General features: G+C 43.8%; 1 protein-coding gene across 2 annotated transcripts; it reads right to left on the bottom strand.

Annotated features, from left to right (window-relative positions):
• Positions 1–6: 6 nt before the first annotated feature.
• Positions 7–23,710, bottom strand: mllt1a (MLLT1 super elongation complex subunit a). Of its 2 annotated transcripts, none has more exons than XM_076876014.1 (12): positions 23,575–23,710; positions 16,004–16,184; positions 15,358–15,440; positions 13,034–13,177; positions 11,383–11,508; positions 8,693–9,343; positions 8,383–8,473; positions 8,122–8,233; positions 7,474–7,573; positions 7,041–7,109; positions 6,018–6,089; positions 7–5,914 (listed from the first exon to the last, which is right to left on the bottom strand). In XM_076876014.1, the coding sequence occupies exons 1-12, from the start codon at positions 23,584–23,586 to the stop codon at positions 5,789–5,791; spliced, it is 1,767 nt and encodes a 588-aa protein (XP_076732129.1). In that variant the 5' UTR covers positions 23,587–23,710; the 3' UTR covers positions 7–5,788. The 2 variants fall into 2 exon arrangements, with proteins under 2 accessions (XP_076732129.1, XP_076732128.1); XM_076876013.1 differs by having other exon boundaries at positions 7,032–7,109.
• Positions 23,711–24,021: the final 311 nt, after the last annotated feature.

A 24,021-nucleotide genomic window follows, 5' to 3' on the forward strand; every position in this document is an offset into this window, starting at 1 on the left:
GGGGGGGACAACAGTACTTAATGACTTTATTAATAATATGATTTGAACATAAAAATAACATTAAAATAACATGTTTCGTCCTCGTTAACAACTTGCATCATACGGCCACATGGTGGCGTTGTAATGCCAAGCTCGTTATTTTCCTTTTTTGTTTTTTCAAAAATACCAAAATTGTTCTTCAGCCATCCAGTTCATTTGTTCTTCCCGCCATTCGTCGCTTCGACCTCGTACATGGATTCAGACGCCGCCCTCCCCCCTCCCTCGCCCCGCCCCTTTAAAAGAAAAATAATCAAACCCTTTATAAATACAGGCAACCCTGCCCCCTTGTCACAGACACATTATGACAACCACTGACACAGGAAACACCCCGTCTGCACATGCCCCTCCCTCCCGCCCCGCCCACCTCCACACATTATCAATGAACCATTTTCTCTGTTTTTTTTTTGTTTGTTTTGCTGCTTTTTCCTCATCCTCTAAAGATCCACACAGTAGATAATCTACCTTTGCTGTATTAAACACATATTATATATAATATAGACTCAGCTGAAATGCTCCACTCTCACAGCCCTGTGCACAGAGTTGCAAAGGGAAGGGACAGCTGGGGGGTTTCTCCCATCTATCTCCCATTCCCTTCTATAATGTTCCTCAACATTAACGATAATCACTCAGGCTTGTCATCTTTACTGCTTGCTGCAAGTTGCAGTTCATTAAAGCACATCTTCTGAGACAGATATTAATATTTAAGACAGTTTTCAGTGTTTTATGCAGATCCAAGCCAGAGAGGGGTTCAAACATTTAAACAAATAACAAACCAGGAAAAATGAATAGCACTTTAACTTCCAGAGCATCTCCTCCCACTTTGCAACTCTTGTTTCTCTATGTTGTGTTTCCTCAGGCTCAAGTTGTCCTAACGTAATAAAATGAAGATGACAGTCTACGTTTGGGCGCGCACATTTACGAACGTGCAGAAAACCCAAACTGGACACGACAGAAAAACAAACCGTTTTTCTTCTGCTGAACCAAAGTGTGGACTCCTCACGTCCCGCCTTGTGGTCCAGTTATTTGTACTCGGGGCAGAGGGTGAAAGTTTAGCTCATCCAGCAGTTTTGTTTTGTTTGTTTTTCACCCTTCCGCCCAAACACGTGCTTCTCGGTGTTCAGCTGTCATCAGAATCATGATACAAAACAAAAAAACTAATTTTTACAGGGAACATCCCCAACATCTTATGCCTAAAACAGATCGACAGGCATGTTTGTGAATAATAGCGAGAACACATGCCAAAATAAAAGACAATTAAATAAGAAACAAATGGTTGGCAAACAAAACAAACTCAATTCATATTGTATTGCATGTAAATATTGTATAAAATCCTTAAAAATACAGTTTAGGTAACTACTTAAGTACTGAAGTCATCACAGCCAAAAGTGCAGAGGTCCATAAATAAAACGTTGACTGTGGGTACATAGTGGGGCTTCTCCCACTTAACTCACTGTCTCCGCCACGACCACAAGGGACCGAATGAGCGCCCGGTCAAAGGTCAGAGTTCATGAACTAGGACTTCCAAGTTCCCACATCGGTGCACAGAGGACAGAGAGGAAAGTTGTTCGTTGGAAATTCTCTCCCATCGCTGACAAACACGCAGGCAAGATGCACTATCGTCACTCACACGGCTGCAAAATTCACTCTCGGGCCTGAAGTTCTGCTGACAGAGGCACACCTCGGGAAAAATGAAGGTGGCGCAGAGGGAGGAAGAAGGGAGGGGTGGGAGGGGGGGCTACTGCAGGGCACATGAGGCGGCGTTGATGCCGGTTTTGATTTTGAGACATCGTCCGTGTTCGTGAGGCGTCTACGGTAAGGGCAGAGGGAGTGCGGCGCCGAGCCAGGCAGGCAACAGAAGGAGAGAGCGAAGTATTAAAGCTATCGGAACGTCAGGGCAGAAGCACAGGAAAAGGAAAAAGCGAGGAAGGAGATCAGTGGGCTGGTGTCTGAGAGAGCGTGAAGCCTAAAGGGGGCCACAAAAACCAACATCGAGGCCCCAAATAAGTCCAGAACTCGTGCTCAGTCCTGACTCGTTTGGGCCTCACAAAACTGGCTCCTGAATGTGTCGAGCAGACGTTTGTTCAGATTACGCAACAGGAAGCTACTCACGATCGAGAGTAGTGTCATTAATGTTCGATAAAACTGAAGATCCCGTTAGGGGGAACTTCTGCAGCAGCGTTATAGATATATAGAGCATAGACAGAGTCTGAGAAAACAAGTAAACGATATACAGTAAATACAAAGACTGTAAAGAGAAAACAATCAAACACTAGGAGCTAAAAATAAGAGTAGATATTACAGTGGACTCTATTACACAGAGTGAAGAAAGCGACATTTGTGCTTCTCTGGTGTGTTATGATCTTTTTACAGTACGGTTTGATGCAAAGAAAACTATTGCATACAAATGATTGGCCTTTAGTCCACCGCAGGAGGAGAAGGCGGAGCTTCTCCGACCTGGTGGGATGGTGTCTGTTAAATGCGGTCACACTAAACACGCCAGGATAGTTTTTGCCAATTCAATTAGAGTTAAATTGTTCAAATCACTGTGCAAAGTACTCTCAACCACACAAAAGCTCATCGTCGTTTACAGCAGTCGACCTCCATCATTCAACACCATTTCAGTGCGTCGACGTGCTTTCCGATGAACTTTTAAAGCGGGCGTTACTGATGATTGTCACTTCTGACTTTGTTCAAGTACTCTGTTGACTAGGTCCTGATCATTAATGCATAAATCACCACGGCTAGCACGCTTACCGGAGCTGAAGTAGGCTCACAAACACCAAAGATCTGGCTCGAAGCACCGCAGAGCAACGGGGAAGAAAATGAAAACCGCTCAACATAAACTTACATTATAATTAGATCAGATTATTGAAAGCCTTTAATATCAATATTGGCTTTAAAATAAACAAACTAAATACAGTCTAGTCTCTAATATCACTACCTCTGGGATAAACTATTTTTTAACATGTCTTAAATGTTTGAGATGTTGAGCGCATAAAGCCAATATGTTGATCACCATCATTTTTAAAGAGAATGAGCCACGCAGCGTACAGTCACTGATCCGATTAGTTAGAAGAAGCCAGCTTTGTGAGACCATCAGTCCGATTCCTGATGTAAAGACCAGCGTCTTTATTTTCTTGCATTCACATCTATTAGCGATGCCGTTCAAGTGCCTGGCGACTTGATATCGGACGCTTGGCTGTTAGCTGGTACGCTTAACGCTGCTTGAAGGAGGAGCCTATTGAACAGCACGCACTGGAAGGAACTACCACGCGTTAAAACACCTAATTCCAAAACTGGCCAACAAAATCTTGGCCGCCTTCTGAAAATTCCCAGAGGGCTCGATGAGTGGAAATCGATAAAAAGGGGCGACAGCCTACAGAGACACTGGAGAGAAGCAGGGATGGAAGCTATTAGGAAAATACTGGATAGTCAGGCATTCCAATTAATACTAGTTTCCCCAAGGGGAGGAGGGGGCTGGGGTGGGGTTCAATCTGTGTGGGCATGCCTAACAGAGTGCACCCCCTCCCCACTCACACACACATATACACACTGCAAGTCGCAGGAAAAAGGCACTAGAGTGGGGCTGTTTCTAGCCGTAGAAAAGTAAAAGCGATATACATTCATAGCTCACAGGTTTCTGGGAATAAATACACAAAATGCACTTGTAGAAAAATAAAATGTAAAAAAGCGTGGCCCCTATTTTATTTTATTTTTTAATTTTTGGAATCAGGGAGACAAGTATGGCTACTTTTTCACGGCTTTTTAAACCCCCCCTCCCCCCATTTCTCCCCACCTTACTGTGCCCGACCCAACGCTTAAAAGGCAATTCAGGAGTGACCCTCCGCTGCTCCGGCTGCGAGCAGTCGAGCCCTTTCATGCACGCCGATATGGGAAGAAGGGAGGAGGTGGACGAGGGGGGTGAAGTGGAGGGATGGAGCGAAGGGAGGGGTCGCTGTTGGTAGGAGGTCAAGGCTCAGCTTTCAGTGCGAGGAAGGAGAGGGGGAACTGAGGAGAACGCTTTCAGATGTTCAGACGACAGAAAGCTCAGTCACGCACACATACAGCACACGTCTCAGTGTCTTCATGTACAGTGTTCAAAGCTGGAAGGACCCGGGAGGCAAACATGTGCGTGAATCTCGGTACCGCTTTGCTTTAAAGCCTCACGCTGAGCATTCGCGAGCACTGCAAATACTCAACAACTGGTTTATAACACACTATAATTACATATGAGGTTTCACACCCGCTGTTCAGATAGACGATGAGTATAATTCATTAAGAAAATGCCATGAACGGGACTATGTTACTCTGAAACGCATTTCTATTTTAAAAAAAGTGAAATATAACAGTGGTTGTCTAGTGTATGATCCTTTTCTCCTACAGGACGCCGCCTTTGTTAGTAGCTTAGAGTCGGGACTAAAAGGCTTTCTGGCTTTTATTTACAGGAGTTTCTAAGACGCGTGCGCCATCTTTTACTGCCACAGAGGGGAATGAATGAACTCAAGTGAAAGACCAGTCCCCAAATCTTTACTGCAGAGACCCAAACCGGGCTTAGAAAAACAAGTGGCAAAGAGCTGTCACACGTAATGAGCACAATTATCAGACCGGACCTCTCCGGTGCGCAGCGTTCTTCTAAAACGTTCTCGTCGTGTCAGATCGCGTGCAAACAGAGCAGCTAACGCTCTGGTGCGTCCGCCGCGACTGAGCCGGCATCACACCTGCAACCCTTGCCCAAACCACGTTAGTAGTATTTTCAGTAAGTGAATCTTTTACTGCTCTGAGTAACGTGTGAGAGGAAAACAAGAGAAGAAGAAAATGAAAGCTCGTCATTTTGCTCCTAAAACTGCTTCATGCATGAAAACCTCTTAAAACAAGAAGAACTAAAAGTCTTTATGGGCTTTAACTCCTAAACTCTGATCAATATGATAACACGAGGAAACGCGCATCTGCTTACAACTACATTATAGTGTGTCACAATCCATTTGTTTGAGGTTTATGTGCCTATTAATGTTAAACAGGTGGCTAATAAAGTAAAGTGCTACCTTAATTCTTTATATGTTGGTGTATGCTCGGGGGAAGAATCAAACTGGCTGTTTGTGTTCAAGCAAACAGAGAGAAGTCAGTGACCACAAAGACAACATCTCCCCTTAAACCTCAGCAGTGCTCGGACACACACACACACACACACACACACACACACACACACACACACACACACACACACACACACACACACACACACACACACACACACACACACACACACACACACCCCTCAAGAGTATGTCGAGAGAGAAATGAGCTCCAGCTGACAACGGGGGTGGGGGGGAAGAATCGGAGTGTTCTGCCGAGTAAGGAGTGTGCATGTAGAGGAGGAAGAGGAGGAGGGGGAAGTATTAGGTTTGCAGAGGCGGGAGCAATGAGGGTGCAGGAGGGTGGAGGAGGGGTTGTGGGGTGAATTCCACACCACTGCACGGACTCGAGACGAGAGATGGGTAGTGAAAATCCTGACTGCAGACGGAGTTCTGCCGCTCCGGCGTCTCCTTCCACGCCTCCCGCTGCTGCTCCTCCAGTTCTCTCCCCGGCGTCGAGCGTAGGTGGTGGAGTTGTGTCTTCGTGTGTGCTTGTTCGAAGGTTCAGTCAGTCCCACGAAAGAGCTGCGACAGATCCAGCTACCCGTCTCCTCTCGAAAGAGCAGACGCAGCGACGAGGCCGCCTCCGCCATCCGCGGGCCGGCTTCCACTTCCTGTCACGTGGTCGCCTCCAGGTAGCTCTGTAGTTTGCGGACGGTGGACTCGTCCAGTGAAAAGAGGTCAAAGTCAAAGGTGGTGTTGGTCACATTGAAATGGCCCGTCTCCTCGATCAGGTTGACGATCTGAGAGAGAGGAAGATCAGTTAACGTCACGGCAACCGTTAGCACCGTACGCTCACAGAATCAGAGCATCACAGGGTGATTTAGCTTTGGCACGAACACACACCTGCTGCAGGACGTTACGCTCCCTTAATGCCATCAGTCTGCGGTGGAGGTCCACCAGTTCTTCTGTGTAGGCCTGCTCCATGGGACAGGAGGGAAAAGAGGAGAGAATAAAGTCCAAGGAGTTTAAAAATAATAATAATGATAATAAAGTGTTTAAGAGTCTTCCTACTCTGTCAGCACAAAATTGTGACTCTAGAGAGATTTTTCTTCTACATCGGGGAGATAAAGGACACATGCATGACATACACGAGACGAACATCTGGGAAAACTGGGAACTCCAAACTGATTCAGAGACTAGACGCATCAGTTCTGTCGTTATCAACCGATCAGTATGTTCCATCTTAGCTTTGTGGTAATCGATCCCAGCAGGAGGTAACAGCAGGAACAAAGAATCTCTTCTGCTTTTAGACGTTTAGTCTAAATGAGGTGCTGATGGGGGTTCAGTCACCACCTCAGCCAATAAATCTTCACGGGGGAATCTATAAAGGGTCGCATGTGTTCTCCAGATTTTGGGGGCTTTTAAATGCAGCATTTGCAGGTTTTAGACTCTCATACTTCACGGAGCAACATCTGGAAGATCTGGTCCCAAATCTTCAGCGGTGTAAGAAGCACAAAGATACAGCAGCCGGGGCAATAAATAAATAACTACCATCATGAGAAAAACACGAGTCTGATCAACATCGTGAAGTTAGTAACTCAAAGAGACAAAAACAATAATCTGTTGGTGCTGGACATGGATTTCTCTTTGACTGACACCATAACATGTTTAGAGGGACTGAAGTTTTGGACTCTTCCAACAAAATAAAGATCAGTTTACCAAACGCTACTTAAACATGACTTTAATCAACGAAGAAAGAAGAAAGATGTGTTTATAGGTTCAAAGGCCAGAGTCAGTCTGCATAGCTGGATGAATTTACTGGTCATTACTGCATCTTGAATCCATTAATGTGGCCCCCGAACGCTGTCTGAAAGCCTCGTGTGTGTGTGAGGTTTAGGCATAAAAAGTTTGATTTACCCTTCCTACCTTGTCGTATCCCTTCTTCATCACCTTCTCCGAGCGAAACGAGGAATCTGGGCTTTTTCGGACAGACACCTGCAGTTCAGAGACAACAGAAAAATGTAAAAGATGGTAAGAGAGGGGGGGGGGCATACTGATAGAGAGGCAGTGATGAGACCACCTGCAAAAAAGGAGCAGGAATGCAAGTGCGAGCCAGGTGAATGGCTACAGACCGCTTTAAGCATCACCCTTAAACACACGGCCTGAATTATGGTCTACATCTATACTAAACTCACACATACAGAATGAAATCCCCAGAAAAGCAATAAACTCACAGCTTGTACTGCAAACCGCTCGTCCCACAGTGAGTGCGAACCAAACACACGACACAAGTAATGAGATTATTCTAATGAGACGACTCGTTAATAAAGTGTGCAGCAGAGTGAGGTCTGTGACTCACTTTGTTATTGGAGGAGCTGTGTTTCTGTGGGGGCGGGGCGGGGTCTCGACTGGGGCGGTGGGAGCCGTCGCTGCTGTCGCTCTCGCTGTCCAGGCTGAGTCTGACAGGGGTACAGGGCGAGGTCAGAGGTCAATGACATGCACACAGGCCTCGCACTGTCCATTGTAAGCAGAGTTAACCCTCGAGTAGAATTTGCCTTCTAACAACAAGAGAAAGTTAGGTGGGCAGACAGGTCTAGATATGACAGCCTGTTATTAGACTACGGTAACGCTTTTTGCACATGTAGCTACTCAGCACAACTATAAAAAGGGAAAAACGATCAGTTAATACGCTCCAACTTTGACTTGTTTGATGCATATTGTGCAGCTTATATTCTCCCGTAGACACAGTGCATATTCACCGCTTTATTTCTCCTTTTTTACAGGATAAAAATACTTTAAAAAGCATTAAAAAGCCCAAAACATTAGTATTTGTTTAATGGAATTGAAACATCAAGCATTAACATACATACCATGACTTTCCCACTAGCGTGTCATACATGTAAGCTGACTGATAATGACTTCTTCACTGATGTGCATGTTTCTGTCACTAATTTCTGTGTAGGAAAGCGTGACAGTGCAAAGAGTGGATGTGTTTTGGGGGACTGACCGAGAGTCGCGGTTAGGCGGGTTGGTTTTGATGGGCGTTTCTTCCTCTGAGGTGGAGTCATCATCATCGGACTCTTCAGACTGGATCTCCTCCACCATGGATCGCAGGGGGCCTGAGCGACGAGTCACACAAACCATCATCTTCCATCATTCTCAGCACCCAAAATTTGTATAAGGTCTAAATTTGCTCATTAAATGAAATAATCGTATCTAATGAAATTCTATTTTTATGTGAAATGGGTCGTAGTTGACAGAACCGTACCTTGTCCTTGTTTCTGTCCCGGCTCAAAGTCAGAGTCTGAACTGGAATCTGAACTGGAGCTTTGAGTGGAAGGACTGGAGGGAACCGACGGCTGTAAAGAGAAGGAGGAGAGATCAACGAGTCCATGAAGAGACAACAACGACACTCATGGGACCGAGTATCAGATGGGCTCACGATGTAATGATGCATTGTTTTTTCTTTTAAATGGACGGGTAAGACCTCAGTCTGTTCAAGAGAAACTAATGAATTTTTCACATCAAACATTTTCCCGTTTCAAAGCTTGACTGAAGCGACCGTCTCGTCCTCCTACCTCTGATTTTGACGATGCTTCATCCTCTGAATTCGACTCTTCTGAGTCTTGTAGTTTCTTGGCCTCTTTCAGTTCCTGCGTGTCGTTTTTGCTTGGGAACCAGCGACCCTTCTCCTTCGGAGGCTTCTTCTCAGCGTACGACTGGTTTGCTGCGGACGAGGACGATACACGGGGGGAGGTTCCTGTGAAGGCCCCGCTGCCGGTGGGCCCCTTCGGCCCCTCGGAGCTGGCCTTCTTCTGCTTCTTAGCGCTCGGTTTGGGAGACTCCACCGTGGACGGTCGTTTCCCCGGTGCTTTGGGCTCCGGCGGCCCTCCGCCACCTCCTCCCCCGCCTCCTCCGCCGCTACCGGCCCCCCCTCCTTTCGGAGACATTCCCTCCATCTTTGAGTCCTTCAGTGTGATTTTAGGCTCCTTGAAGGCTGCCTTGGGGAGGACCTTTACTTCATCTTTCACTTTGATGTCTGACGGCTTTTTTGAAGACGAGGAAGAGGAAGGATCGCGGCCAGGCTTGCTGCTTCCGTCTCTATCGTTGTCTCCTTTTGAAGCAGCTTTGCTCTCAGAGTCCTTGCGTGGCCGCTCTCGGTGCTCCTTGGTTAACTTGTGTGGTTTGGGTCCTTTGCTGCTGCCTCCACTTCCTTCTTTGCTGGGTTCCTAGAGAGAGAAACAACATCATCATCATCGACTCTTCTCCTATTTGGCTCAAACCGCCACAAACAGAATATCAGCTCAGCTGCCTCGAGTACAAACGCACCGTGTCCTCCCAAGATTCCCAAATCAAGCCTTTCCAGTCTGGCATGTAATCACATTACATGTGACTGTCTCAGTAATTAGTAAACAGAATAACATCTGCCTAACAGCTGTATGAAGTTCACCATCGCTCAGAGCTGAATGAGGACATCCTCAGTTCCAGTCCCAGCATCTTGGTCTTTAATAGGCTCGAGATCTTAGCTGATTCTATTAGCTAGTTATAACTGTTAATAAGCAAGGCTATGTGGAGCTGCTGTGATGGGAATGTCGTTAGCGTCGCTGGAATCCGATTAGCGTGAAACGCACTGAAACGTATTGATGGTGCTGGACAAATGTGATACGTGATTTGTCGCAGCAGACGAAGCGTACGGAAAATCAACGATGGCTCCGTTTCTAGTGAGCTTCGGAAACAACATTAGCCGCCGCCCCCCACAACCTCCAACATTTCCAGGTTTGACTCGTGCAGCTCTGGACCACCTTTAGCAGGGTTTCTACTTGTTTAGGTTGCTCCCTGCAAGACCAATTGCAGATGGCGTTACCGTTGACGTCACACTTTTACACCGTACAGCAGTCTTCAGTAGAAGACTGTCGTGCACTGCAAAATCCTAACAATTCTCAGACCAAGTTTATTAATAATTTTATAGAGTAGGAAGCAAAGTATGAAGAGAGAGGAGGTGAGAGACACAGGTCTCAACAACCTCAACAGTGCTGCGTATCGTCAGGTGCTGCTGAAATACTTAGTGGGCACTGGGCGCGCCAAGCAGAGCGAGTTCATGGGATCATTGGTCAAGCCATCGGTTTTAAGGTGATAATTTTCAGGTTTCTTTCAAACTTCTGACCCCACATAAGTTCATCACTACTGAGTGGTGAAGGAAAAACCAGTCCGAGTGCAACAAGCTGACATTTCTGTCTGATCTCAACAAATAACCGAAAAGGTGTATAAGTGACTCTGACCAGCAGATACTAACCAATTCCTGAGTTTGTGCCAAACGTGAATAATTTTCCTCAAAGAGCTGCTGAGACATCGGTCGTGAGAATGGGGCAGAAAAACACATCGTCAACCCCGAAGCATATTTCCTCAGCCACAGCTGTCACTGGCACGGAGGCATAAAAATGCAAATGTGCAAACAAACGCGCCACAGAGTCACCAGAGCGGCTTTTAATAGAGCTCTGGCAGGCAGCGCCCACTTATCAGCAAACAGTTTTACAGCTTTTTCAAAGTTACACTATTAAAGTTGATGCACACATTAGAGCTTTTATCATACTGTTAAAAAACTGGAGAAAAAGTGCGTCTTCGGAGACTTCCTGCGCCGAGTTTTTCCGTGTCAGCAGATGGACACAGCTGGATGAAACCATTCCAGCTCGAGCTGGTGCTCAGCAAACATCCACTCATGCCACGATAATCATGGGACTGATGAAACGTGCATTTCTATGTCGAAATAAAGACGGACATTCGTTTGCACGCGTGCCACAATGGTGAGGCTTTAACAAATGACTGCGTACGAGAAGAACACAGGGGCCTGTTATCGCTTTATCAGCTCCTTATTTTATCAAGAGAGAAGGAATAGACTTAGAAAGACAATCTCCTGCCCCACTTTTAAGAAAGACCATACCAGGTCAGTTCTGTGCTGGCCTGTGAGCTGGCAGAGTAAACGTAAAGGGATCAGTTTCCCGTTTTCTTCTGATATCCCTCCTTTCCTGGCAGGCTGAGTAATTCTGCATACAGATGCTCAAAAACAGCTGGTAGTGATTAGAAGTCTGAGTCAGGCTGTTTTGAAGGCTGATTTAATGATTTTGTTAATGTCTTTTACCCAGACAGTGTGTGTGTTTTTAGAAAATGCAATCGTTGGAGTTGACCAATAAAGCCGATTATAAATTTAAGATGAATGAGAGAGGTGCAAAGAGAAAATAAAACGGTCTAGCGGGATCATTTCTTCACCAACCTTTGACACGTGAGAGGTCTTGGTCTTCTTGGGGTCTGAGAAGGCAGAGAGGGGGATGGTGGGGAGCATGGGGTAGTCTGGGCTTGGCCTTGACATGGCCTCCGCCCCCTCGGGGACCACCAACACCTGAAATTCAAAAAAGAGGCTTTAATAGGTGCAAGCTCTGAGAACTGAAGCAAAACACATGTTCATTTTCCCCGATAGATTTATAAGTGGGCTTTATACGTGAGTTTGGAAAGAAAATCAAACCGAATCAGTATAAAAGATAAGAAATGTATCATAGATGAATTTTATTTTATGTGCAAATAAAAATGTATTAAAGCATATACTGAGGAAGACGCGCTGCAGCAGCCGAGATACAGAAACAGCGAAAAGCAAAGCTGATAAAGACTGTCCTCACTTCCTGCAGCTCAAGTTTGATCAATTTCCAATGAACTGAGTGTTCATAGTGTGCAGCACCTTAAATGTACAGCTACTCTGGGCTCGGAGGTTAATGGCTACTACAGCATTTACACATCTACACCATGGAGTTACATTAACCTCCTAGGACAGGGGTGTCCAACTCCAGGCCTCGAGGGCCAGGGTCCTGCAGGTTTTAGATCTCACCCTGGGTCGACACACCTGAATCACATGATTAGTTCATTATCAGGCCTCTGGAGAACTTCAAGACATGTGGAGGAGGTCATTTAGACATTTAAATCAGCTGTGTTGGATCAAGGACACATCTAAAACCTGCAGGACTCCGGCCCTTGAGGCCTGGAGTTTGACACCACTGTCCTAGGACACAATTTTAAATATGCAGAAACAAAAATCAGGTAAATAAATAAAAAATAATCATGTAATTCTTTGTTTTTACATCCATCAGGTCTCAATCAGCCCAAACAGCAAAAAGAAATTAAAAATGCTATGAAAGAGTTCGGTTCTTAGGAGGTTAAAATGAATCTCTGACGTGAGGTCACCTAAACAGGATCACATTATTCAGCCAAATTAAAGATATTTTTAAACTGTATAAAAATCCCTTCATTAGCCAAAGGGGGAAACAGCAGGGACATAAGAGTCAAAAGCTATTTGATCAGTAACACTGCAGCATTTTCAAATTATAGAATTGATTTAAATAATGTAACAACGTAACAATTTACAGCATATGTGGATTATTTAAGTTTACACAAGGTTTTGATAAAAGTCACACTTTCTTATTTATCAGCCGCAGTGCTGACTAAACCGATTCAGCGTCCTCGTGTTCACACAATCCCCTATTTAGCGTTCGGGCAAAGGAGTGTGTAACATCCCAGCAGCTCCCGATCTCTCTCACACACACACACACACAAAAAGAGCACAAAGAAGAAGAAACATACTTTTCAAAGTGAAATCTCAGGGTTTAATTCCTTCTAAGACCCCTTTTTAAAGTAAATCAATGCTTTTTAAGACTTTAAGTGATCTCCTCAATGCGGGTTATCTGCGGCTCTTAAAGGATTAAAATGGGAGTCGAGAACAGGAAAAAAAACACTTCGAGACAACAACTCCTCCCACGTTAACGCTAAAATACAGTGTGCCGCACTCGCTACTATTAGCGTCTGATATTCACTTTGATCAGCCATTTAGCTCTCAGTCAGTCAGCCTGGCTACGAGCCAAAGTGTCAGGCAGCCTCACCCCTCCAGCTTTGATCAGCTTTCTCCTGAATTCTTTGGTGGGGTTGTTGAAGGTGAGCTTCTCACAGCGCAGGTGGTTGACTGGTGGGTTGCCCTCCAAGTTAAGGAAAAGGTCGTAGTTGAAACACACTTTTTTGGGCTCCTCCTGAACAGGGAGAAGAATGAAGGTTTTAAAAGTCCTTACACAGCACGTGTGGCACTCAGTCATAGACATTTCACAACGCACAATAAAAGCTGAATGACTGCACCGTCAACCCGGAAAGTCAACAGAACAGAGACAATGCTGGAGCTGGAGCACTGATAAGAAACATTCCTGAGGGAAGCTGTACAGCGGCGGAGCGGAGCGACACAGGCACATGCATTAGGTCACTCTTCAAAGACTTTATAAATAAAGTTTTTTAAGTAACCGCGATGATGGCTTAATGGTCGCTAATATTTACTTTCCTCTTCACTTTCCTTCAAGTCTTTTCTGGATCATCCTGACAGATTCGTCTCATTGTTTACAGAAGCTACTCGCACTTAAAAGGAGGATGTTGCAATTTTGGAAGCAGTTGAAAGGTTTAACATTACAAAGGACTACAGAAGATGATGGCACACTAATGTGCACAGGCCCTGTATCGTAATGCAAGCAGAGCGGTTCCTCCATCGTTCTTCTCAATGGCTGACATAAAGATGCCGGTGCTGTGACTAATAGAAACAACTGTTTCCACACCAGACGAGCCTTTCACTAACACAGGACTGCATACGAGCATTTCTCCTAAAGTGAAACGGATCCTATAACACGGCTTACCACAGGAGCGCACTCTGCTGCAACATCACTTTAAGGTGCTACAGATTTGAATCATTTAACATTCAGGTAATCGCATTACTTTAAAGTACAAGAGTAAGATATCTGCCCTTATGTCAAATTAAAAACCGACAGTTTCGAGTTACTATATCACAAATGGAGCCACAACAAACGCGATTCAATGCACCAGATGTCAGCACACCTTTCATTACTCTAGTTACTTTTTGCCTGCCTTTAAAGACATCGTTGCTTTTCCCTGTAAAATATTTTAAAAGTGTCAGCTAGCACACTCGGGTACTCTGAGAGCAGGCTCTGCATCGCCATCGGGGATATTCCTTCTTACGAGCTCCTGGAGGCCGAGAGTCATCCAGCCAGTGTTTTGGTACGTCTGCAGCAAATAATAATACCATCCATAAACGTCACCTTCCTAACGCCTTTGCACTTGTGCAGTCACCTGTAATCACACGGCCAGCCCACGCTTCAGTCAGAGTGCACACACTGTGGTTCTAGATATGACCGAACAAATTTATCTAGTGCTCCAAATATTCCCCGCATCTCTCTTCATGCAAAGGCTATTTTGGCAGTTTTTATGACATGTTGTTTATATGCAGGTCTTTTGCAAGTCGGATCTGTGCAAACTCTCAGAGCACCCATGATGCCATTTTAAGAGGACAGCCACCACAAATCTGATCTGATTAGCTGTCCTGAGGCTCTTTAATAGAACTATTGATTAAAAGCTTTCATCTCATGATGACTTCAAATCCTCCAGCAACACTTTGTCATGTGGAGCCATGATCTAGACGTGCAGAAAGACACGGCTAACAAGTCCAGAATGGCTCATCTTATAATCACGCGTGTGCAGCCGATCTAAGTGGAAATCACAGGCGTACTTAACTTAGTTTAATAAACTACAGGTTTGATAATTGCTTGCCAGTAATCACTGGTTACTCAGCTTTGGGGGGCTCTGCTTCCAGTCTAATCTTTCTAACGTCTACCTTAGATTTTCCATAAGAGGATAGAAAGTAGCCCAGCCTTTAATTAGTCAATTATGTGATCATTGAGAGCTGATACTTCTGATTTATAGTGTACATATTTTTCCACCAGAGGTTCTGAACCATCACTGCCTTTATACGGCCACAAGTAATTGCATTACTCCTGGTTTAGACGGTAACTTGATTACGTTCACATCAAGTAAAAGGGAAACCCAGTTTTCTCTATCAAGTTAAGGAGTTAACCAGATTAACATGAGTATTGCTGGAAAAGCCTGATTTCTCCTTATATGCTGCATTCCTGTGAGAGTGTAAAGGCAGCCTTAAGTCCCATTCAGACTGAGATGCATCTCTAAGGGAGGTGATTGTGTCGTTATTTGCAGCGGTCAGTGATTTTTTTACCTCCCCCCCAGTTTTCCTGCAGATCTCTGCAGAGCATCACAGATTTTTCTCTCTGCTTTTTCCTGTTTTAACCATTTTAGCTCAGCCACGTGTAAAAATGAACTTTTAGAAAAACTAACATTTTCTAATGCATTCAGGTATTCTCACCTTGTTCTTGAAGTAAACCTCAATAGGCATGAGGAAACCTGCGTAGCCCGACTCCTCCACTTTGTACGGAGGCTCCTTGCATACTGCAGAGAGACAAATATGTTTTTTAACCCCCAATAAAGAAAATAAATAATCCACCGACTGTAACAAACTCTGTCGAGGTCACAATATGCCCGGATATTTTCACATTACTTAATTTAAAGGGATGCAAAAACAAAACGGCGGCACAAACTAGTGAGAAGCATGCTTTTATTCTGATAGGATTGCGTGTTTTTAGCATTAAATGATAGTGGACTCATAATTGGCGTAAAGAGAAAATTACAACAATATTCCTACTGGGCTGTCACAGCGGTACAGTTTATCTTTGTGCTGCCTGCCCTCACTCTGACCTCCAACAAACAACCTCATTTCAACATTTAGAAATCTGATCAATTTCTCACGTGTCATATGTAACAGGAAGAAATGTGTCATCTGTATAAAATCACAAAAAGGAGTGAAAAACAAAACTGTTTCCCTCTCAAAGATTCGGTGCCTTTTCTTTTAAATCACCGGCTGTTTTCACTGTGTGGGATTTTAAAATAAACTGGCAGAGAATGAAAATGTGTGGTTGTGTGAATGTTTACATGTCGTTATTGCTCTGTCCTACCTCTCTTGGGTTTGGGGAAGCTCTCGTGCAGGCGGAAGACAACCTTCTCTACAAAGTGCTGGATGTCACCAGTCTCTGGGCCTCGGACAAACACCATCCAGTCGTGGGTGAAGCCTTCTGATGTCACCTTCTTCCTTAGCTGAGCTCGGTGGCCCAACTCTAGTTTTACCTGCACAGTGCACTGAAAAGAGACAGAGTACTTTAAATACCAAGAATGAAGGCGTTCAATTCAGTTTTATTTACACAGCGCCAAATCACAACAACAGTCGCCTCAAGACGCTTTATATTGTACAGTAGATCCTACAATAATAGATACAAAGAAAAACCCAACAATCATGTGACCACCTATGAGCAAGCACTTTGGCGACAGTGGGAAGGAAAAACTCCCTTTTAACAGGAAGAAACCTCCAGCAGAACCAGGTTCAGGGAGGGGCGGAGCCATCTGCTGTGATTGGTTGGGGTGAGAGAAGGAAGACGGGATAAAGGACAGGCTGTGGCATGGGAGCAAAACCATAATTTCAGGTATTGTAAAAAAAAACAACAAAAAACACAGATTTAAGAGATTGAGAAACTCATACTGACATTTTGTCACGTAGAAGTGAGAAAAGCACAGAAAATTAATCCCTTGAGATTTTTATGGGACGAAAGCAACCTGAACTTTACTGGCTTCTGCCTACATTTCCAGGCAATACTGTCACTCAGGTCAGTTTTTATTCATCAGCCAAAGTCAAGGGGCTTTAAATCTATACAACACAGGACACAGACAGGATAAACCTCCTAGTTTGCAACCAACTAATAATCAGCACTTTATTTTCTATGCAACTTTCTTGTTTTCGGTTTTCGGAGTCAGCGAAAAGGTGAAAAAATAAATACATAAACGCTGAGCAGACATTTTCCATTGTCTTGTTAGAGGACTAACCATCTTTTGATTTGGACCTAACTCATTTAAGAAGCTTGTTAAATGTCATCTGTGCTGGAAAAGTGAGGCCAACTCAAATAATATCTGTCCGTCCATCCATATTTCTTAACCGCTGTCCAGTACGCCCTCGACAGTCTATTGCAGAGATAACAGACTCATAATCACACTTACATCTATTTCAGAATCACTGATTAACCAATCATGCATGTCTTTGGACTACGCAGGCACACGGGTACATGCTCCACACAGAAAGACCCCCAGCCGGCCGGGGGTTCAAACTCAGGAGGTGACAGCATTAAATGCACCACTATGTGACCCACAAATTAAAATTAATTTTAAAACAAATCTGCGGTAGTTTATCTGTTCTTATGAAGAAAGATCTGAGGATGAAAGGAACGCCCTTCTTTGCATTAGATCTGAGGCAGGGGGTTTCTAAGGATTGATATCACAGATTTATGATAAAGGAGAAGGTGCTTTTGGCAGCACCTTTATTTCTGAACGTATCACCACAGAGAGACATCTGCATGTGTGATTGGGCCTGATTTACACCGAATGACCTTCCTGATCCAGTCTAGGGCTGAACGATATATCGCATTTGCGATAATATCGCGACATGATCAAGTGCAATTTTCTAACCGCAAAGGCTGCGATTATACTGCGATTATAAGGCTGTCCAAATTACTACCATATCCCAGAATTCATAGCGCGGCCCAGCCAAACTCCAGTTTCCAGCAATGGCGGCCGCTACTAAGTTTTAAAATTACTCATACTAATCTTTCTGGGTCACAAAATAAACTTTTAACATATTTTCAGGCGAGAAAGTAGTTGTGTAAACATCAAATATCTGCTCGGTTTATCAAGATATCCCATATTTGCAAAAGTGCTTCGACGTTTTCAGAGGCGTCTGCTACCCACCAGCTCGACAGCTAGCCGGGAGCTCGAGGGTTACTGATGCGGCCGAGAGCGGCACAACTCCCGGCACATCATTTTCAGATCACCGCGGAGTTTCGCTGCTCGGGTTAAACGTAATATATAAGTCACTTAGACAACCTAAAAATGTTATTGTTGGGCTTTTTTCAGTGTTTTGTTTGTTCGTGAGTAAATCGGTTTGGCTGAGATTAAAGTTATTAGATTAGATAAAATAAAACTTTATTAATCCCCCGGGTGGGTTCCTCCTTGGTTTTCACACAGCTGACTAAACGTCAAACAGAAAACTTATTAAACAGAAGTATGAGACAGTCGAGAATTTACACCAGTGTCTGGTTATATTTTAGATAGCAAGAAGCAGACGGCCGAGTTTATTAAACTCCACCGAGACAGCGGTGACGCTAATCAGAACTAGACCGTCCAATTTCACGCCTTTAAACTTTAAAGGCGTGTTTGTGTGTGTGTTTATACAATTGCTATTATGTTTGCACTTTATGTGTAATGTTACTGACTGCAGAGATCAGTAAGATGTGTGTATTTTTTATTTATTAGTTTTATTGATTTAATATTATTTTTTAATTGAATGACTGTCTAGTAGTTCACAGATGTCAAAAAACTGAGTGTGGTAAAGCCACTGATTTTGTTTATGTATATTTCTGCAATCTGCACATTGTACTGACTTTCATTTTAATGTTTACACCAGGGTTCCTTGTCAGCACTTTATGCTCAGATGTTTGTAAGCTAAAAATAAACTATTGTGTATGTTCAAATATACTGTTGTGATTGAAGAAGTTAAATAAAAATGTCAGTCATCAATTCATGCATCACCTCATGTCATCATAACAGAGGTCTGTCTTCCAGGAAAGAACAGTTTAAAATTAATGTAATATAGTATTGGCCATACTATATGATGTATTGCTTGTCTTTGTTTAATAATACAGAAGACAAAGACCTTAAAAAAATAATCGCATATCGCATCGCAATCGCAATATTGGGGCAAAAAAAATCGCAATTAGATTATTTTCCATAATCGTTCAGCCCTAATCCAGTCCTCCCATTTATCCAGGCTTGGGACAGGCACTAAGGTCGTGACCCCTGAGGCTGGGTTTGTGTAGCCTCCCAGACTCAAACCACACTTTTTTTTTTTTTCACATGCAAGGTGAATGTGCTAACTGCTAAACTGCTCGATTAATGATTAAGAAGAAGAAAACAAAAACAGCTCACACAGTTTTAAGTTGGTTTGACATACTCAGATTTTTTTGCCTTTAACATCATTCAGTACTAGCTTACACTAAAGTACCCTGCTAGCAAATAAAGAGGAAATAAATACTAATGGAATAGTTCATTCATTTTTATATTTTACTAACAAATAGTTTAATAGCTTAATAAAACTCAGCATCACTGAACACAGCAAAGATTTTAAGTCAGTTTAACAACTACAGCCAGACTTTGTCGGCCATCTCTCCTCTGTGCTGTTCCCATGTTTCTGTAACATCATAATGAATCTCTGGGTTTCCGACACTTGGCTAAACAACAGCTTTTGCTTTGGGCCTGAAAACATTGCATCCAACTGCAAAACCATTAAATACGATTAAAACTGGAAATCTTTCATTTTTGGGGCGATGACGTCACCGTGACCTTTAAACAAACCCGCTTACCTTTACTTCAGTTGTTTTATAGAGTCGGCTATTAATCATAACAACTGTCTACAGATTTTAAGTCAATTATCAACTGCATTACAATCGATAATGACTGTAAGTCAAAGCCCCGTGCTATTGGCTGCATCCCGGTCCCTGGCAGTGACAAATTACAGCAGCAAAGACACCTTCCAAGCTGAGGTAGCTTATGAAATAAACATAAGCAAAGCCAGTTGTAAGATTAATCCACGGAGCAATTATTCATTGGGTCGCGATTCCACCTTGAACAAAACCTCTGAATCTCTCGAGTGTTAGGACTCGACACTCGAGTGGAAAGGGGCCGGACAGAAACAAAGCCGGACTCATGCAGGGACGCTCCCAGTGGAATGGGAGTGATTAGGTGCCCGAGCAGAACAATCTCAAAAGGTTTGTCCAGAAGAGGGTCGCGTTGTTGGGCCACAACTGTCTGCCAAGAACAATGACAGCAGCGGGCCACGCAAGTGACACAGCGCTGGTGGAGATAGAGCGCAGGAGGGGAAGCGAGGGGTGGAGGCGGGCGGGGGACAGAAAGGCACTTTATGTCCAGGGGAGGACTGAAGAATGTGGGGATTTGGCCCCTGCACCGAGGAGCTCGTGAGCTGGGACCGAGCGGGGGGATTAGAGGGGACAGGATTGAGATGAGCTGGTCTGGCACTCCCCAGCACGAACGCACACAAACACGCACACACAAACAGGCATGCACATACACCTCCCCGCCTGGCGCTCTGCCCGGCCATTCTGTGGCAGTAATGCCCTTAAACTCCAGACTCCACCACACCCACAGCGAGCTGCCATGGACTCCCTCCAATCATCAGTGCCCCCCCTCCCCCCGAGGAGCTGGTTTAAAAAAAAAAAAATCAAAAAAAAAAAATCAGGGTTGTGATAAGCAAACATAAAAATCAGGATGACAACGAGCCAAAGAGGAAGATGCTGATTGTGCTTCAGAAACACACAAAAAAGAATGAGCGCTAAAATTAAGTGATTTCAGTAACAGGTAAAGTTTAAAAACATTTAAATATAAATAAAAACTAAAACAAGGGAATTTGAGGATTTCTTCATTCTCTGATATTATGATTGATCCTTTAGCAAAATGAAGAATCAGAGGAAAAAATCTCTTCTCACAATTTTTAAGCAGAAAAAAATTGACAGAAAAAAAGCAATTGGCTCCAGGAGTGCGTGCAATATAATAATAATGAAACGAATTAAGAGAACGAGACAGAGAACCCCGTCCCGAGGTAAGCAGTTAATTAGCTGATAGTCAGAAAATGAGTGCAAGTTTTTGATGACTAAAAAGATCAATCAAAACATTTTCGAGTCCATATCAATATTCTCCCGTTTCACCTTCTGAATTGAGAAATATTTTCTCATTTGTTTTGACAATAAACTGAATATTTTTGTGGGGTGATGGCTGAACATTGCAAGTCATCTGACACCACTACCTTGATTATTAGACTGGATCATTTTCAGACTCATCATTTAAGAAAACAATCGGCCGATTTATTGATAACGCCGTAACACGATGAAACAAGAAGTGTACTCTTCCATTAAAAACATTTTGTTGGTGCAGTTGCAGGAAAGTTTACAATTAACATCTATTTTTATTATCAGTTAGTTTATAGATTTATTTTCTTCAGTTGTTAATTGATAAATTAAGCTATTAAATCTCTGTCGTCTACACATTTCCAAATCTAAGGTGACATATTCAGATGTTCCTCTCTATGAGCAGTCCCAAACCAAATCAGAAGCAATGAAAATTTCACCACAACATTCAAGATGATTTTGAATATACAAAAAAAGAAGGAAAAAATTCCTCTAATATTTAAACAGTTTAAACTTTATGACAACAAGAAGCCAGAATTATGAAGACACGAAATGAACTCAACACTGGTGCAGATACACAGGAACCAGAGTGTCAAACAGTTTAGTTCTACTAAAATAAGCTGGGCAAACAGGCGTGTGGAGACACAGTTATTCAGCTAACTTCCATCAAAGCCAAAGCATGGGATAAAAAAAATAAATAACACAAAGCCACCGATATTGAAATGATGCGTGCATGCCCCCTCTCTCTTTCACTCACACAGTGCTTCAATTGAGGGGAAATACAAATTTTGGCAGACACACTGGCTCCCATGAAAACAATGAACTCCCAGCTGCCATGTAAATAACACCCCTCATGACCGTGTTAATCTCTTCCAGCAAATGAACGATTAAAATAAAAGTCAGAAAGTTTGCCTGAAAGGGGACGAACAAGCGCGCGACACCAGTTGTCTTGTGGGGATGCTGAACTCTTTCCCCGTACCGCACAATCTACGAGATAACGTGGATAGAGGTGAAACAGTTACTTGTACTGGAAAATGGTCAATCCCTGGGAGCCACAGGGGAGTCACAAATAGCCTATCTGCAGCACCCAAAGAAAACAAGTGAGCATTGGAAATAGGGTGTGCGAACGAGCGTGTGAGGATTATGAAAAGCTGCACGACCACTCATCCTGTCATCTCAACTGCAGCGTTCATGCCACAAAGATCAGAGCACGAGAGAAGAGAAAAAAAGAGGCTCCTTTGCTGTCCACACAGAAAGCTGTATGACTAATCAAGCTGCTATCCCGCTGCTAATGTCATGATGTTGGACTATGCAATAAATTGAATTCCCCATTTTTAGTCTAAACTTGATCCTTCTCTGAGTCTGAAAGAGCAATTTAAACCTAATGAGATCTAGTCCAACAACCTTGCAAATATATCTCAGTGTTCTGAAGTGCATTTGGATCAGTGAGGCCAGACATACTCACTACAAACACTTTTAGGAACAAAGCAACTCCGTTCAATGGGAACACACTACAAAATGACATCGGTGTGCCCTTGATCAAGGTAGAATTTGAATGTGTACACATGAAATGCCAGTGCGTGTGATATTTGTGTAAAGTGTTTGGAAAAGCTATTTGCAAATCTTGCCTATGTAACAAAGGTAACATGCGTAGCACAAGTACAGCTAGAGAAAGCATTTAACTTGTAGCAGGAGACTTCCTCTGGATGCACTAAAACTTCAAAGGGGCCAAAGCTGAGCGGAGACCCGTTCCAAGAAAGTGGCTGAGCCACTTTCCATGGGTGTGTGTGGCCTAGCCATCTGAAATAAGTCCTGAATAGCCTCGGGCATTTTGAGAGTAACCCATTCAGCAGCATCTACTTTACAGTTAGCAGATATGTAATTTGGTTTAGCCCCTTTTCTGTTTCTGTGAAATAAATTAGGTACCTTTTTATGGTGTCATAAATTTTAACTGCGCAAATTTATATGTGGATTGCACAAAATGTCGAGGCACGACACTGCAAGATCACAAAGTTCACAGAACAGCCTTTAAAATTATGTTTTATACTGAGGATTCGCTGCTTTATAATAAGCAGCAAATCTTTACTGGACTCAACATTTGCCACACACGGAGCCTGTCAGTTTTTCACCATGCCACACGAAGGTGATGACCATTAAACATTAACCAAGTGCTGGCAAATAATGCAGACACTGCATGATGTACGCAGATTGCTGGTTTTATTTGCTTTGTATGTTAAGGTTTCAGGCCGCTGGCACTGGAGACAACACCCGCCTCTCCAGGTTTCTCTCTCCCGGCGCCTTGTAGCGACTCCTTAGCTTTTAGCCAACGGCCGACACTGTCCTCATAGGTAGATTAGCTTAGCTCGGCGGTACAAAACCTCGACTTGAGACTGGTCTTCGTGCTGTTTAATGTTGTGCATGTGCTGTTTAAAGCCAGCAAAGCAGTAGCTGTAGCTCTCTTTGTGTGCCTGGCTGTGGCTAGAGCTATGCAGCGGTACTGACTGAATGGTGTAGTAGACTGAGCTCAGCTAGCGGTAAATACCGATGTATGAGTGCCCAGCTAGCATAGCTCCAGAGCCAAACAACTACGAGTTCATTAGCAGCAGGAGCATTTTTTTCTTCTGGCTAGCAGAACAGAGGATTCATTCCTGACCAGCCAGCGCTTAGCCTGCTGCCATTTACAGCCTGAAAAGTTCATATAGCATCGGGAGACACAAAAGCCACTCTACCTGGTTCTCCATGTTTCTCTGGCCTCAGTGAATGATGGATATATTTACAGCGGCGTTAGTGGAGCTTCTACCCAGCCTCGTCTACTCATTGTGTGTCTATCCTTCTGCCCAAAGCGGAAGGCAGACGGCTCCCTCCCCTCGCAGACGGCATCTGGCAGGCTACCAAAACAGAAAGCTCTCTCAGCCAATAGGAGAACGGCAAATGGAAGCGCTCTTGAAAGGAGCCAACCAGCGATCGCCAAAGGCGGGCCAGTCCCCGAGCTGCAAATACAATTAAAGCATTTTCTGGTGGTTCTCTGGAGTGACAGCGAGCTTGTCCCAATGGCTACAGCTCTGTTTCAATTGTAAAATGCACAGCATGCTAATTGATTAATCGGGGTTCGATCGTATTGGGTTTCAGATTTTACCCATTTCTCTTCCTGTCCTAAACGCAAAATCGATGGCACT

This window comes from Maylandia zebra, linkage group LG17, assembly GCF_041146795.1.
Source record: "Maylandia zebra isolate NMK-2024a linkage group LG17, Mzebra_GT3a, whole genome shotgun sequence".
In the NCBI taxonomy this organism is placed as follows: Eukaryota; Metazoa; Chordata; class Actinopteri; order Cichliformes; family Cichlidae; genus Maylandia; species Maylandia zebra.